At 46.2% G+C, this 17,724-nt stretch overlaps 1 protein-coding gene across 1 annotated transcript in view; it reads left to right on the forward strand.

Annotated features, from left to right (window-relative positions):
* The window catches only part of SLC28A3 (solute carrier family 28 member 3), a 64,409-nt gene extending 52,437 nt beyond the window's left edge, over nucleotides 1-11,972 (forward strand). Inside the window, exons 18-19 of the mRNA XM_075276729.1 lie at nucleotides 379-505; nucleotides 11,829-11,972. Of these exons, the coding sequence (XP_075132830.1) occupies nucleotides 379-505; nucleotides 11,829-11,955 (254 nt within the window). The 3' untranslated portion in view covers nucleotides 11,956-11,972. The remainder of the gene's footprint in view (nucleotides 1-378; nucleotides 506-11,828) is intronic.
* The last annotated feature ends 5,752 nt before the right edge of the window (nucleotides 11,973-17,724 follow it).

Here is a 17,724-nt window from a genome sequence, read left to right on the forward strand (position 1 = left end):
GACACAGCAAGTGTCCGCTCCTAATGTCTGTGCCAGATTTTGAACGGACACTAGGAGCGGACACTACCTGTCGGACACAGACGGTAGTGTGAACACCCCTTAGGTAGTTGTTTCAAACTAGAGAGAGAGAGAGAGAGAGAGAGAGATAGATGATAGATAGATAGATAGATAGATAGATAGATAGATAGATAGATAGATGAATAGATGATAGATAGGAGATAGATAAATAGATAGATAGATAGATATATAAATAGATGATAGATAGGAGATAGATAGATAGATAGATAGATAGATAGATAGATAGATAGATAGATAGTTTCTATCTGTATATAAAATATTTTTTTTTTACACTTTTCCGTTATTTCATACAATTTACAGGAATATTGACTCCACCAATTGCAGAAACCATTTGCAGCGATGTGTTAGACAGCGTCTTCCTTAACTCCACAAACGTGACCGTTATAACACCGGAGATTACTGAATGCTGCTTGACTCTCTATTCAAGGTAACTATGTATTAACAGTTTACCCCTTAAGACAGGCCTGTTTTTAACAAGACCTTTCAAGAGCTCTGAGATGATTGTTTGATGATTTACGGTAGCTTAACCTGCAAAACCCAATGAGACTACATTCTAAGTACATGGCCACCTTTTTGTGACTATTTTACAGTAGAAATAGATATATAAATAGAACCTACATAAAAAGTTGAGAACTTGCAAATTACATGCTATTATTAGTCTTGTACTGATTTGTACAGGGTAGGGCTTCACAATTCTGTAGGCATCGAGGTTACTGTCTCCCAATAATCCTAGTTGTTTCAATATCTATACTGTATAGGTTTTGCATAAGGTACTGAGTAAAAACATATGTAAAATACTAATAGCCCTTCTCAGCTAAGCCGTAAAAGTATCTCTAACAGCTAGCTTGTCGACAGTTTCCAATAACAACCTGCAAAACTAAGAAGGCAGCAGTGAACAGTAACACACAACTCATTTCCCGACTAATGGAAGACAACTATTTTCTTAACCTTTACCATAGATTACAAGTAAGAAATGTTGCAACCTATTAAAGAGGACCTTTCACCATATCCGGACACAGGCAGTGTTATATACTGCCAGAAAGCTGACAGTGCGCTGAATTCAGCGCACTGTCGGCTTTCCCGATCTGTGCCCGGTGTAAAGCGCTATCGGTCCCGGTACCGTAGCGCTTTACAGTCAGAAGGGCGTTTCTGACCATTAGCCAGAGACGTCCTTCTGCCTCGCGGCGCCAATCGCGCTGTGCTGTGGAGCCGGGAGGAACGCCCCCTCCCGCTCCTGATAATGCTCGTCTATGGACAAGCTGTGTGAGCAGAGGGAGGGGGCGTTCCTCCCGGCTCCACAGCACAGCGCGATTGGCGCCGCGAGGCAGAAGGACGTCTCTGGCTAATGGTCAGAAACGCCCTTCTGACTGTAAAGCGCTACGGTACCAGGACCGATAGCGCTTTACACCGGGCACGGATCGGGAAAGCCGACAGTGCGCTGAATTCAGCGCACTGTCAGCTTTCTGGCAGTATATAACACTGCCTGTGTCCGGATATCGTGAAAGGTCCTCTTTAAATGAACTAGACAATGCTTAAGATATTGCATAGAAAGTGTGTCTCCTCTGTGATCATAGCACAGGCTGACACAGAATGGCAACCATTATAGGGCAACTCATACAACGATAACATAGAGTGGAATTGGGATCAAGATATGTTTCAGGTCAAACAAGTTTGGTACGAACCACACCTTAAATTGGCTTCAAACATAGTGTTGAGAACTTTTAGGATGGGGCCTAATGTGGCGTAAATGCCACGATTTGGCCACAGCAAAAAAATACTGTGTTTTACAGTCCTTCTAGCGAATATGGGTCTTATCAAAGTGAAAGTTTAAAAAAAAAAAAAAAATGTAATCAAAAATGATTCAGTGATGGCAGTATATGTGAAATCAAAATGGTTTTATGCTTTTACACCAACACCGTGGCACGAACAGTGTGGTATAGTGGAATGTGATGGCAAGTGGCAGTGGTGGCAGCTGTGGCAACATGTGTGGCAGGGCATGATATCATGGACAAGGCTGCAGAACATGTCTGCCTGAGTGGTGACAGTGGTGGCATCAGCAGCAGTACATTAAATGGAAGATGATGGTAAAGGGAGACGTGTCTGGCAGCTAAAAAGCTAGTATACCTTCTGAAATGGAAAGAATTCTATGACCCTGAAAACAACACTTGGGAGGCAGAAAAGAACATGGATTATCCTGCAGGTTATCCATGTTTGGGATTGCCACATTAACATTGTATTGGAAGACTGAGCGCACCGCGTAATGTAAACCCCTTGAAAGGAAGGGGGGGGATAACCCCCTCCCAGATACTAACAACCAAAACTTAACCCCCCTTAAGAAATAAGGCACAGACACATACGTTTGGGTTAAGTGGGGGTCGGCCACAGCTTTATTATTGAAAATAGACATGTCAGCAGAAACCTGTTGCCCCAACTTAAAGGGAAGCGCGCCACAAGGAATGCCCAGGCACCGCATAGCGGTGTGCATGTCTGTTGTATCCAGCGGTGGCGCGCCTTATCCGGAATGACGTAAGGGGAGGGGACAAGGTCTTGCCGATCATGCCAGCTGTGACACCTACGGGAACAAATAAATAAATAAATAACCGAGAATTAAACAAGAAATACAACTAAAATAAAACAGATACCAGGAAACACCGAAGGCAAACAAATGGAAAAACAAAAACATCCAAAGAAAACACAAACAAAAAACCCGGTGTAGTGCAAAAAGGCAAAGGGAGGGAGGGAGGGAAACGCTTCTTTCTTCGACGCTGGCGGGGATCCGAAAGGAAGTCCCCGCCCAGCGCCGAAGAATATAAAGGGGACGGAGCGTGGCTCCGCCCCCCGCCCGTCCGCGTCATCACGGTGACGTCAAACGCCGGGAGGGGGAGTGGAAGGGAGGGGGGAGGAGGACGCATGCGCGGAAAACGCGCCCAGTCAAAGCCCGAGCCGCTTATGCAGCGGCCCGGTCCTAAGACTGAGCACACCGCGTAATGTAAACCCCTTGAAAGGAAGGGGGGGGATAACCCCCTCCCAGATACTAACAACCAAAACTTAACCCCCCTTAAGAAATAAGGCACAGACACATACGTTTGGGTTAAGTGGGGGTCAGCCACAGCTTTATTATTGAAAATAGACATGTCAGCAGAAACCTGTTGCCCCAACTTAAAGGGAAGCGCGCCACAAGGAATGCCCAGGCACCGCATAGCGGTGTGCATGTCTGTTGTATCCAGCGGTGGCGCGCCTTATCCAGAATGACGTAAGGGGAGGGGACAAGGTCTTGCCGATCATGCCACCGGAGACCGGTGTAACCCTACACCGGGGTCCGACCCCCCTCCTGCAGCATAAAGAGAGCACGGTCAATGCCATCCTGCAAGCCCGACAAGAAGATGTCGAGGCCAATGTCCGACAGATGAACCCCATCCCTGCGTAACAAGACGCTGTTGTCACCCTCCAATTGTCTGTGACGGACTACTACTCCCCCCCGAGACCTTACATGACGGGATATGCTTTTTAAGGAGCCGGCGAGCCCTTTCCAGAGCCGCCGGATCCCGCGCATCCCTTCAGCGAGCCCTTGGGACTATCTCCGACCAGACCATGACAAGGTTATTAAAGAATGCAGGGAAACGATCAAAATCAGAACGAATCAGGGAGATCAGCTCCGACAAGCGAATGGAACCCAGATCATTTCCTCCAGCATGCAGCACCAGCACCACAGGGGCCTGGGAGGAACCGGCAATCGACACAACTTGCGGTAGAATCTGCAACCAGCTCAAACCCCGAACTCCGTGCCACCGGAGCTCGGCCTGTTCGAATCCAAGCTGCAGACCACCTGGGCGAACAGCAGCACGTCGCGCTGCCCAGTAAACATAAGAATGGCCCAGAATCCAAACGATAGGATAAGTGTCTAAAGAAATAAAGGGAAGAAATTAGTATGGGCGAAATACAAATAATAACCATTTTTTTTTTTTTTTTTTTATTTATTAAAATACCTAAATGAAGCTAAAAAGAAGGAAATAAAAGCAAAACTATACGGTAAGCAAACCCGGGCGTACATACCGACGGTAACAACTAGAGCGCCAATGCGCTTGACCTCTTCTTCCGTGAGACCAGCCGCATCCGCCGCAGTAGCGGCACCAATGCGGAATGAATGAGTCCCGAAATCCGCCGGGGAAACCCCCGCGGACGACAGGCATCGTTTGAACAAAGATTCGAATTGGAAGCGCGTGAAAAAGGAACCATCATTATGAACTAAAAACTGCGGAGAAGGCGGGCGGACGGCAACAAATTGCCGCACCACCGCCACCGGGCACAGGGGGCCGTCTATACGCGATATGGACAACCATGTGCCCTGCCCGTACACATCAGTCTTAGAGCGCTTCACGCGGACGCACAGGGAATCCTGTAAAATGACCACATCATCTCCCGCCAAACCACCCTGTACAAAACGCGACGGAGCTACCAACTCACCCACACGAAGCGCACCAAAAAATACAAGGCAAAAAGAACAACTAAGTAAAGCTGCCTCAAAGGAAGACGAACAGACCAACGAGGCAGCGTCAACCAGACGCCGCAGCAGAAAAAAGGAGACCGGCCTGCGACAATCTACCGGTCGCGGCGCCTTCTTCCAACCCCGCAAAACAAGCTGGAAGGTAAATTCTTTTGTCACATCCGGGAGACCCAGCAGCTTCAAACCAAAGGCGACCCCGGACACACGCCGGGCCGCCGTGGCCGCCGTAACCCCATCAGAACGCAAACGGGACAAGAAAGCATAGGTAAGCTCACGGCAACAGTCCACATCAAGCAAGCGGTCAGGAGAAGCAAACGACAACCATTCACACCACGCCTTACCGTGAGCTGTCCATGTAGCCGACGTGACCGAATCCCGCATCAACTGAGTCAGGGGTGAAGGACCACGTCCCATAGTAAGGGGGGGCACGGGAAGCCCTCCAAATCCGCCTCCGGGTGTAAGTCTCTGAAGCGACCCAACTGCGAACGAGAAAGAGAGTCAGCAATCGTATTAACAACTCCAGGGACATGCCTAGCCTTGAAAATGATATTATACTGCAAACATCTGAGGACTAAACGCCGTAACAAAGCTAAAACCGGCAAAGAACTAGAAGAAAGGCTATTAATTGCCGACACAGCGCTCTCGTTGCACCAAAACAAAATGCGTTTGTTCGCCATAGCGGGACCCCATAATTCTAGGGCGACCACAATGGGGAACAACTCCAACAACGTCAAATTGCGGGTAAGGCCCAGGGACGACCAAACCGGAGGCCACGTAGAAAAAGACCAATGGGAACCAAAAACCGAACCGTAGCCAACAGCTCCAGAGGCGTCAGTGAAAAGCTGAAGGTCGGAATTGGTCAACTCACCCTCTGGGAAACAGGAAAGACCGGAGTAATCCAAAAGAAAGGATTTCCAAACCTTCAAATCATCCCGCAAGACTTTTGTAATCCGGACATAGTGGTGCGGAAGGCGGACTCCCGAAGTAGCCATAGCCAGGCGGCGGGAGAAAACCCGCCCCATCGGAAAAATACGACACGCAAAAGTCAGTTGACCCAGCAGAGACTGCACACGGGACAACGGAACTTTGCGAGAACTGAGGCAGAAGTCCACATCCGCACAAAGCCGGGACAACTTGTCCTGCGGGAGATGAAGAAGCATACGCTCCGTGTCAATTCCAATACCCAAAAAGGAGAGAGACATAACCGGACCCTCAGTCTTGTCAGCAGCCAAATGAACTCCAAAGTAAGCAGCAAAATAACGAAAAGTATCGAGCAAATACTGGCAAGTAGGAGAACCAGCCGGACCTACAAAAAAAAATCGTCCAAATAATGTATAACCGATGAAGCGCCCGATTCCTGCCGAACAACCCATTCCAAAAAAGTACTAAACATCTCAAAATAACGGCAGGAAATCGAGCACCCCATGGGTAAACACATATCATAATAAAAGAAACCCCCAAACTGACAACCTAACAAATGGTAACAATCGGGATGTACCGGCAACAGACGGAAGGCAGACTCGATGTCAGATTTCGCCAAGAGCGCACCCCGACCGGCTTTCACCACCAGCGAGATGGCTCTATCAAATGACACATAGGACACCGCTGACTCTTCCTTCGGTATGCCGTCGTTCACCGACTCACCGGGGGGAAAGGAAAGATGGTGGATCAAACGATACTTTCCCGCCTCCTTTTTGGGGACCAGGCCCATGGGGGACACCCTAAAATTCGGAAAAGGAGGCTCAGAAAAGGGGCCAGCCATGCGACCTAGCTCAACCTCCTTGGAAATCTTCTCCTGAGCAACAAGAATATCTTTCTGAACTGAACGTAGGTTATCAACTAAAACAACATTAGAACAAGAAACATGAGGTATGTAAAAACCTGTAGTGAACCCATCAAGGAGCAGGCCTGCCTCCTCCTTCCTGGGGTACAGGTCTAGCCAAGGGCGCATCTTTAAGGCGCTCACCGGGGTCCTCGGGTTTACCCGAGCCGGCCTTGGCAGGTTTACCCCGCTTGGCGCAACGAAGGGCTGAGTGGGCGCCGCCACATATGGAGCATTCATGCTTAAAACGGCATGACGCAAAAAACCGGCAGTGCCCCTCATTGAACATCCAGCAGGCACCTGGCTTGCGAGAGGCCGCTGAGGAGGCAGAAACCCCCCCGGCGGCCCCAGATGGAAAGGGGGGAGCTGCGGGCTTTGGCGTCAACATTAGCTGAATCCATATGTCCGTCGCCTTAAAAGCCCAACCGACTTCCGGCTGCAGCGCAAGCCGCCGCCGGAATTCCTCATCGTACTTCCACCAAGCGGAGCCACCATACAACTTATGAGCGGAAAAAATAATGTCAAGGTAAATAAACAGTTCCGCAGCAACAACAGAACCAGACTGACAAAGAATGCAAACAAAGGTTGAAAAGGCTTGCAACCAATTGGCAAAGGTTTTAGCCACTTTAGGTTTCTTATCGTCGCTCCTGCCAAAACCCCGTTCCTTATCAACAGTAACATGATCAGGAGACAGCAACGACCATATGTCAATATATTCTCCACTGATGATTTTCTCTCTCAGCTCCAGAGGCACGTGCGTGCCAAGAGGAGCAACCCCACAAAAATAAGTGTCCCGGAATCGCAAACCAGAGGGAGGAGCAACCGGCTCAGGCCGCGGCAAAACCGCACCTGGGGAAACAAGAGAAGGAGTCCTACCCTTAAGTTGCGAAATCATGGACTTCAAAACGTCAAGCATGTCGCCACTCGGACCCGGCGACTGGGAAGACCAGGCCTGCGAACAGGCCAACTCACCAGATGGTAACGCAGGCGGCTGCACCGACACGGCCAGGGGTGGAGGCTGCGGAGCTGGTACTGGAGCTGGAGCTGCAGCTGCTACTGCAGGCACGGCCGGAGCGCCCTGGGCAGACACAGATTCCCTTCTCCCACTCCGCCTCCGGGAACTCCTGCTATACCTCGAGCTACGCGAGCGATGGGAACCCCGAGAGGACGATGACGAGCGCGACTCAGAGCGATCGTAATCGCGACCCCTAGACCGCCTACTCCTACGCCGATGACCCCGCAAATCCCTCCGACTACGCCTGCGTCGCGAACGAGAGGAGCTACGCGAACGCGGGGAGCGATCCCGGACCCTCGCAGATCTACTATCCACCCCGGAACCGCGATACGAACGGGAACTGGACTCCCGGAAACGGCTGGAAAGGGAATGGCGCGGGAAATGAGGAGTACCTGGGACATACTCAGTATCAAAAAACTCCTCATCACTACCCTGAAAAAGAACCGGTGACAATGGAGCCGGGACATCTATGGGGGGGGGGGCCCACCGCATCGGAAGGAGCCGAGACTAATGGCTCAGAGGGAGGAGCCGGGGCCTCTATGCCACCGGCCAACACTGGAGGAGCCGCACTGCGCCCAAACCACCTAGCCAACCTGCCAGGAGGCGGAGGCGGTGGTGGCATGGGCTCCACTGGGGCAGGCAAATCAGGGGCAGAAGCTGCAGGCTGGGCCAAAGCCACAGAAGCACTGGGCCGGGCAGAAGCTGCAGGCTGGGCCAAAGCCACAGAAGCACTGGGCCCAGGCAAATTAGAAGATGCCTCCAGTGTCATAGACCCAGCTGAGGGGGGGGGGGCTAGAACCCCCACAGCCTGAGTGACAGCCGCGGAGTGAGCAGGCCGGCGCCGGGACCCGGCGGCCGCACTGCCTCTCACTCCAGCAACACGCCGCCCGGAACGTGCAGGAGCCCGGGCGGCGCGAGAAGCGGCTGATGCGGCCCCCCGTGACGGAACTCTGCTCCGTACACTGGGGGCCAGGCTAGGTGAAAGCCGGTCGGGAGGCCTCGCCGCCCTGCTAGGGCGGGCAGAGGCCGCCCGACCTGGCACTGAGGAGGCTGCGGCCTGGCCTGACGCCCCGCTCGTATTGAGCAGGGACGCCAGCCAGTCAGTCCCTTCCTCACCTTGCGGTGCAGCAGCTCCAAGAGCTGCTGGCGCTGGGTGTCTTCGGACATCGCGAACGCTTCTTTCTTCGACGCTGGCGGGGATCCGAAAGGAAGTCCCCACCCAGCGCCGAAGAATATAAAGGGGACGGAGCGTGGCTCCGCCCCCCACCCGTCCGCGTCATCACGGCGACGTCAAACGCCGGGAGGGGGAGCGGAAGGGAGGGGGGAGGAGGACGCACGCGCGGAAAATGTGCCCAGTCAAAGCCCGAGCCGCTTATGCAGCGGCCCGGTCCTAAGAGTGACAAATGACAAAATAAAGTGATAATTGGGTCTGTGGTTCACCATGCAACACCAACTAGTGTAGTGAGTGAGTGGCAAGTGACATAATTTCAAGAAAAAAATTGGGGTATACTCTCTATACTCTTAGCTTGCCTGCTGAAAAAAAGCTGGACTTATGGACTGTTTTCCAAAAGTAATCATTGTGTCTGTGTTTGCTGCATACAGTAATCATATATTGCTGCTCAAACTGACACTCCAGCATATGCAAAAATGGGAAGTTCATCTTAAATCATGAAACAAGTGAGAGTGAGTGGAACCAATGGCTTGCCCTTGTGAAGCTGAGGGTGGGAAATTGTCCAGTGAGGAGGTGGATGGGTCCCGGATTGTGATGAAACTGTGCCTGCCCTGTACCCATAAGGTAATGTCAGTAATAGAAAGCACCAGGCCCTGTTGCATTTCTAGACTGTCAGCCTCTGACACGCAAAACATTTACTCAGTGTGCCATGACAGCTAATGTATTGTCCCCTGCCCATAATTGGCAACTGCTCTATGTATTGACTGTGGAAAACACCTTTCCCCACATGGACATTTACAAGGAAAATACCACATGGCCATCAAGCTGGGACAACTTTCCTCAGGAAATAATGGCAGCTAGGTATTCTCTAAGGAGCCTGTGTGCTTTCATCAGTTGGCAAAATGCACTTGTATCCACTACGGGGTACGGCAGCGACTGCACGGCCAGTAACTTGGCCAGATGGGAGTTAAACTTGCAGAACAGCCAGATAACTGAGTGCAGATTGTGTGAAGGAGGAGAAGAAGCAGATGGGGATGATAATAATGAATGTGCTAGGTATAAAATGGATGTGGCCTGCCTACAAAAGACAATCATTTGGGGGCCACACGGTGGCTCAGTGGTTAGCACTGCAGCCTTGCAGCACTGGGTCATGGTGTTCAAATCCTGCCAAGGGCATAAAACCATCTGCAAGGAGTTTGTATGTTCTCCCTGTGTTTGCATGGATTTCCATCCCATATTCCAAAAAAAAAAAGACATACTGATAGGGAAAAATGTACATTGTGAGCTCTGTGTGGGGCTCACAATCTACATTTAAAAAAAAAAAAAAAGACAATCATTTGGAGAAGGAATGGAATGGCCTTGTTCACTTAGTGCCACTGCTAATTTGACTTTGCCAAATACGCTGGTGATGCTATTTCAGTCATTTCGTACAGAGAGATCTAGTTCCTACTTGTGTGCCTGCACGCTCACAGCTAATTATCTGTTTGCAGATCTTACACCTTGCCATGAATTTGCCATATGGTAAATGGCTGCCGCCAAAACCATGTCTGGCAGTGCCACCACCAGCCAAGCTTGCCTGAGATTTACCCAGGCTGGTCTTTTGGATGTTGGAACTGCACATTGGATGTAACTATTGCAGCTGCCATCACTCTCTTTTACGTAGGACTATTTTGAAGCCTAGTTGTGTTACAATTCAAGGGTTTTACACAAACAATAATAGAAGATTATGTAGATAATCTGTTTTCCCTTAGTCCAAACAGCAGCACAACTGGGGTATTCCTGGTCAGAGAGACCCCTACCCCCTCGTGTTAATTGTAAAGTAGAAGAATTCCGAAAAGATCTTCAGAAAACATAAAAAATGGGAGGGAAGCTCGTGCTGCTGTTTGGACTAAGGGAAAACAGATTATCTACATAATCTTCCATTCCCTCTACGTCCAACAGCAGCACAATGGATGGGGAGATAGCAAGTATAATCCCCTAGGGAGGGACCTCTTGGCATGCAGATGACAAAATTGATTGCCCAAAGGCGACAGCGTCTGAGGTATGCCAATCTAGTCTGTAATGTCTAACAAATGTAAGGTGAGAACTCCAGGTAGTGGCAGCACACATCTGCTCCAGTGACACAGAATTCCTCTTGGCATAGGAAGTGCCGACTGCTCCGGTCCAATGAGCACGCAGAAAATCAGGAGCAGCTAAACCCTGCGAATGAAAAGAGCAAAGAATTGCTTCTTCTAACCACCTGGATATGGTGATCTTGGAGGCTTTAACCCCCCTTAGAGAAATTAATTAGTAAGTTCTCAGACTTCCTGAAGGTTTTGGTGCGCTCCAGATAGATACGCAGGCCTATTACCAGGTCTAAGGTATGCAATTTCTCCTCTCCTTTGGAAGAAGGGGAAGAAAAAAAATGATGGTAAAGAAATCACCTGGTTATGCTGGGATGGCAACTTCGGCAAAAATCCTGGCAAAAATCTGAGCTACCCCCTGTCAAAAGAGGTGAGATAGGGCTCAGAAGCTGCTAAGGCTTGGAGCTCCCCAACCCTCTTAGCAGAGGTTATGGCAAAGAGGAAAGATACCTTATAGGTTAGGTACTTCAAGGCTATCTCCTGTAGGGGTTCAAATGGGGCACCACAAAGTCCCTGAAGAACTTTAGCCAAATCCCATTGCGGAACAGAAAGAGAAGAAGAAGAAGGCTTTAAAACACCTTCTTCCAAACCATACAGGAGAACACAGAGCCTCCACCACCTGTTCCAACACACAGGACAGAAAAGCACGAGGGGGGAGGGGTCTCTCTGACCTCTTATAGGGAGAGGGATTTGACTGATTAAAAGTTCCACCTATCCTGACAGCACACAGGGGCAGGAATACCCCATCCATTGGGCTGCTATTGGACGTAGAAGGAATGAATATTATGTATAGACCATATATTTTTACAAGCAATAAACTAGTGAATGTCTTTACATTTTCAATGTAAAAATCCTTTGAGTATTAGGAAAATTTTAATTAGTTATCTTACATTTCCTTAGGATAGGCCATCAATATCAGCTGATAAAATGAGCTGCAGCACTAGGCCATCTTTGACCAGACACAGAACCATCACAGCACTCACAAATTTATCAGCGGGGGTCCGGAGTCAGGCACCCACAACTCTAATATTGATGGTCTATACTAAGAATAAGCCAAGTCTCTGTAAGAATAACAATGATAGCAACAATTGTCTTATCGTCATTTTTTGTTTCAGGGTTGTTGCTGACAGTCCAACAAATGTTACTATCGGAGGCAACTACAGCATGAATGCATTGTCTGGATGCTGCCAGATAATTAGTTCTCCATCCTTCAATTGTACATGGTTTGATGCATTATCATAGGTTTGACTTCACTGTATGATCACAGTTAGAATTTTTCTAAATGTATTGAAGGGTACTCCATTTACATAAAACAAATAGAATGAATCCACATGAAAAGTTGTATGTTTGTAAATGCATTGCATTACTTTTCTGTTACTGTAGCGTTAGGCTGGGTTCACACGATCATTGTTAATGTCCGTTGCTGTCTACCATCATAGGATGAAAAGCTACAGACTTTATACTGTTGCAGAGAATGGACACAGGCTGATTCTTTGTGCGTTCCCATTGACACTAATGTAAACAACATGATGGACGCTATCATCTATCATGTTTGTTTACTTTGTTTCCACTTAAAATTGGCAGAGAGAAAAGTCTTGCAAGGAGGACTTTTCTCACCACTTGTTTCAGTATAAAATCAGCAGAAACCCGGTAGAAACCAACAGACCACATTACAGTCTATTTCTGCATGTAACCGCTTTTTAAGCAGATAGGGTCTCCGTCTTTTGGGTCGCCATGTGGTGGACCTGGCGTTACGGAAGGAAAAGTCCTACATGTGCAATTTTAATCTTCCGTTACAAAAATAAAAAAAACATGACAGAAGAACACTATAGTCATGTTTATTTACATTAGTGTCAATAGGAATGGACACAGAAATCAGTCTGTGCCCATTCTCTACAACAGTTTAATGTCCGTTGTCATCATCCTATGATGAAGAACAGCAACGGCCATTCCTTAACAATGGTAGTGTGAACCCAGCCTTACTGTACTGTTTACCTGAGTTTACAGCTGGTATTACAGTCTAGCACTACATCTCCACAGACCTGCTAGCAGGGTCATAAATAGACTAGATTTTAGACTGGATCCTAGGTAAAATCTAAGCCTGACAATGGCATCTTTCTGGTGACAGCACCAGTGAAAATGTAAGGTGCACTGCACTGCTGTCAGTGACTATAGTCCTGTTACAGCTGGCTTCAATGGCATGTGGTGTGCTGTGCAGTGCAGTGCCCCTTCACCTCTATGACCATGATTGTTGGAACTAGTCAACAAACATGTAGTCTTAGCCCTCACATCTTAGCTACTATGATGTAGCTAGAGAACAATACACAATTTCCAAAGTTACCGTATACACTCGAGTATAAGCCGAATTTTTCAGCACAGTTTTTGTACTGAAAAAGCCCCCCACAGCTTATACTCGAGTTAGCAAAAAAAAAAAAAAATATATATATATATATATTTTTTTTTAGGAGGGAGGGGGTCTATGACCAGCTGCAATATCAATGCTCTTCTTCCGTCAGAATGGGGTTAATAGTAGCACTGCAGATACCCTATATTCAGCCAGACTGAATTCCAAGTGGGGGAAAAAAAAACAGTCCTCAAGCTCAGGGAAGTGGCAGACAGAAAACCAAAACACCCCTTCCCCTTCCCCAGCACCCAGCAACTACTGCACCCAAAAACTCCGACCATTTTAATTTTTGAAATTTTCCAGTAGCTGCTGCATTTCCCCCCCTCGGCTATACTCGAGTCAACAAGTTTTCCCAGTTTTTTTGTGGTAAAATTAGGGGCCTCGGCTTATATTCAGGTCGGCTTATACTCCAGTATATACGGTACTTAACTTTTTAGGCTGTAAAATAGTCTTTTAGATTATTTAGACTGTAAAATAGTCTTTAAGATGCAGATACTCTTTCGTTCTTAAGAAATGCAATTTTTTTATATACCGTATTTTTCGGACTATAAGACGCACCGGACCATAAGACGCACTAAGGTTTTAGAGGAGGAAAATAGGGAAAAAAAAAATTTTAAGGAAAAAAAATTGGTGAAATATTTAATAACCTAATAATATAATATTTCACCAATGTAAATAGAACCGGGGGCTTTCGGACACAGGGATACCAAATGTGTATGTGTTTCACAGTAATGTTTTTGTTTTATATGTATTGTAGGGCTATGGGGGTGATTTGAACATATCTATCTATCTAATCTATCCTATCTATCTAATCTATCCTATCTATCTAATCTATCCTATCTATCTATCTATCTATCTGTCTGTCTATCTATCTATTCTATCTAATCTCATCCATGGATGGAAAGAGACACCCTGCAGTGAAGCTATGTAAGAAGAGAAAAAGGGGCGGGCCAGACGGGTGAAGGAGGTGTGGTTTTCTAAGCAAACTTGAAAACACACCTCTTTCACCTGTCTGGCTCGTCCCTCCTTCACTGCCTCTCAGATGTCGCTTCTGCAATGATGCCACACAGGCAGGGAAATAGGGGCGGGCCAGACGGGTGAAGGAGGCGTGGTTTCAAGCTTGCCGAGAAAACCACGCCTCCTCCTCCCGTTTGGCCCGCCCCTCCTTCCCTGTCTGTGTGGTTTCATTGCCGGAGCCAGATCTGAGAGGCAGTGAAGGAGGGGCGGGCCAGACGGGAGAAGGAGGCGTGGTTTTCTCGGCAAGCTTGAAACCACGCTTCCTTCACCTGTCTGGCCCGCCCCTACTTCCCTGCCTCTCATATCTCGCTCCTGCAAACACGCGACACAGACAGGGAAGGAGGGGCAGAGCAGGCAGGCACCGTGCTGCTCTTCTTTTCATTCGCACAGACGGAACACAGACGCTGCGCACGCTGCATTCGGACTATAAGACGCACACACATTTTCCTCCCATATTGGGAGGAAAAAAAGTGCGTCTTATAGTCCGAAAAATACGGTATATTTTTATATTAAAGTGTACATTTCCAGAAAAAGAATTTTGTTTAACATTGTCTTTGCCACAATAATAATCTCAAATGACACATTAAACTGTCTGAATATTATTTATGTGATATAAATTGTTTACATACATACTTGTCTCCTTTCCTTTACTTTATCAAAAATGCAATTGGTTTGTAACACCCTATAAAGAGTTCCACTATCTGACTGCGTTCAACTTTGTGAAATATTTTATTAAAGAAAAGTGGAACCTTCCAGCCTTTAGCTTCCCTTTCCCTGCCTACAAGCATGTGATATCCATGTTAATAACAGACTACACTGATTTTTAATGGACATATGCAAAGAAAAAAGTCACCCAGATTCCATTTTAGTGGTGTTTATTTTTCATGGACCTGGAGATAATGCTTTAAATCACTGGTTCTTAACCAAGGTTCGATCGAACCCTAGGCCCTATGCACGGTTCATTTTGTGTACCAGTAAAAAAAACATATACCTATGTCTTGAATTTGGAAAAAAATCATATTTGATTGATCACTAAAGAAGGGTTCGGTGAATGTGCATATGAAACTGGTAGGTTCGGTACCTCAAACAAGGTTAAGAAACACTGATTTAGATAGTCGTAAAAAAGGCCCATTTCAATATCCGTATTAGGCCTACAATACTTGAACCTGACGTGAATCATCATTGAACCATAAGATATTCTAGGTCCTATTCAACTGAACAATAACCCCTTTAGGTCCAGGCATATTAACCCCTTTAGATCCAGTCAGTTTTGAACAATAAATTTCTGCCTGAGTGAACATTTAATTAAGATAATCTCTTTATTTCATATCGTTAAGATATCAGGCTAATAGACATATAGAAAAGCTCATTTATCAGGCTTAATCCTAAACCCTGCATTATATAGGAAACAATATAAACCACTATTATTTGTTTCCACAGGACCTATTCTATATCATTCCCTTATTATAGTGCTCACTTTTCAAGGATACTGAAAGTGCTTACAAATCACTGTTGTTGTGGAGAGATGTTTTTTTTTTTTTTTTTTTGGTCTTAATTGTTGCAGGATAAACTGTACTTTCCAATGACATCATTTTGGGCTGTATATCATTTATTAAGGGGGATGTAAAGAAATTAATTATCAATTCTGTTGTTTTGCCTCATGCTGTCATTCCAGTTCGCCATTCTTTCAACCACTGATAAACCAAGATTTCTTAGTGAAAGGATTCTCTCCTTCTCAAGTGGTGATAACTGGCACTTGAACGTCTCACAATAATCCCACAACACTTCTATGGCTTCTGTGCCCCTCCCACATGTCACAGATTAGAGCTAGGTGTTTGAAAATGTTTCCACTTCTTGGTTTTGCAATTTCAATGTTGAAGAGTGTCATTTGGGGATTGATATACAACTGAGCATGAAATAGTTTCTGGAACAATATAGTTTCTAAGATTATGAATGCAAATCTATTTCCAAGGAAAACTTGCTCACAAGATTTTATGCTACAATAGAGGATTATCTGTTTAGTTCCCACACAGGGACGTACAATCATGAAAGGGCAAGTGTCTCTAATAATTTGGCCATATAATAATAATAAATTTTATTTATATAGCGCCAACATATTCCGCAGCACTGTACAATTTGTAGGGTTCAAGTACAGACAGAAAGATACATTACAAAGAAAGTCATTTCACACAATGGGACTGAGGGCCCTGCTCGCAAGAGCTTATATATTGTATATACAGATGCAGCAGAGTTAACCCAAACTTCTGCAATTGGTTAAACTGCACCTTGATATCTTATCACAGAAGGCAATAAAAACACAATGAAAAGTCATTGAAGCCATGAAATAAAATGGTTCTCTAAAGACATTTAATTGTTTTTGTTGTCTTCTGTGATAAGATATCACGCTGCAGAAATTTATCCAATTTCAGAAGTTCGGGTTAATTCTGCTACAGATGTATAATAAGACTTCAACTTCATACTTAAATAAAGACATAGAAAGAAGGAAAGATAAAAAAAAAAAAGAATAATATAAAAAAAATGAGAATTAAAGTTTGTAACTTTTTTAAAAACTGTGCAGTGCTTGATATGCTATTTTGATAACATAATGTAAGTACATTGTGGTTCCGTGTTTCATTGGTGAGTACAGAAGTGGATGCTTGCATGGTGGTCATGTGTGAAATATTGTGCAAATTAGAACAATGCTATTGGCAGCAGATTTGGAATGTGATATATTTGTAAGAAAGCCAATTCTACAGTATGTATGTCAAATATGTTGCTACAGACAGTGACCTGTAACTTTTGAGGAAGTAGACATATACGAGTATAACTTCTTTCTGCCAACTCTTAGATCTATTCCCATGATTTGTACATAAAGGAAATGTGTCATACTGCTTCATTAGACAGGGTCAAAAAGTATACAGTATTGCTCTACCTATACAGTGGCTTGCAAAAGTATTCCTAACCCTTGAACTTTTTCACATTTTGTCACCTTACAACCACAAACTTAAATGTATTTCATTCAGATTGTAATAGACCAATACAAAGTAGCAAATAATTGTGAAGTGGAGCGAAAATGACACATGGTTTTCAAAATTTTAATCAAATAAATAATAGAGATGAGCGAACAGTGTTCTATCGAACTCATGTTCGATCGGATATTATGCTGTTCGGCATGTTCGAATCGAATCGAACACCGCGTGGTAAAGTGCGCCATCACTCGATTCCCCTCCCACCTTCCCTGGTGCCTTTTTTGCTCCAATAACAGCGCAGGGTAGGTGGGACAGGAACTACGACACCGGTGACGTTGAAAAAAGTAGGCAAAACCCATTGGCTGCCGAAAACATGTGACCTCTAATTTAAAAGAACAGCGCCGCCCAGCTTCGCGTCATTCTGAGCTTGCAATTCACCGGGGACGGAGGTTTCCGTCCAGTTAGCTAGGGCTTAGATTCTGGGTAGGCAGGGACAGGCTAGGATAGGAAGGAGAAGACAACCAACAGCTCTTATAAGAGCTAAATTCCAGGGAGAATCTTGTCAGTGTAACGTGGCACTGACGGGCTCAATCGCAGCAACCCAGCTTTCCCAGGATCCTG

This window comes from Leptodactylus fuscus, chromosome 1, assembly GCF_031893055.1.
Source record: "Leptodactylus fuscus isolate aLepFus1 chromosome 1, aLepFus1.hap2, whole genome shotgun sequence".
Lineage (NCBI taxonomy): Eukaryota > Metazoa > Chordata > Amphibia > Anura > Leptodactylidae > Leptodactylus > Leptodactylus fuscus.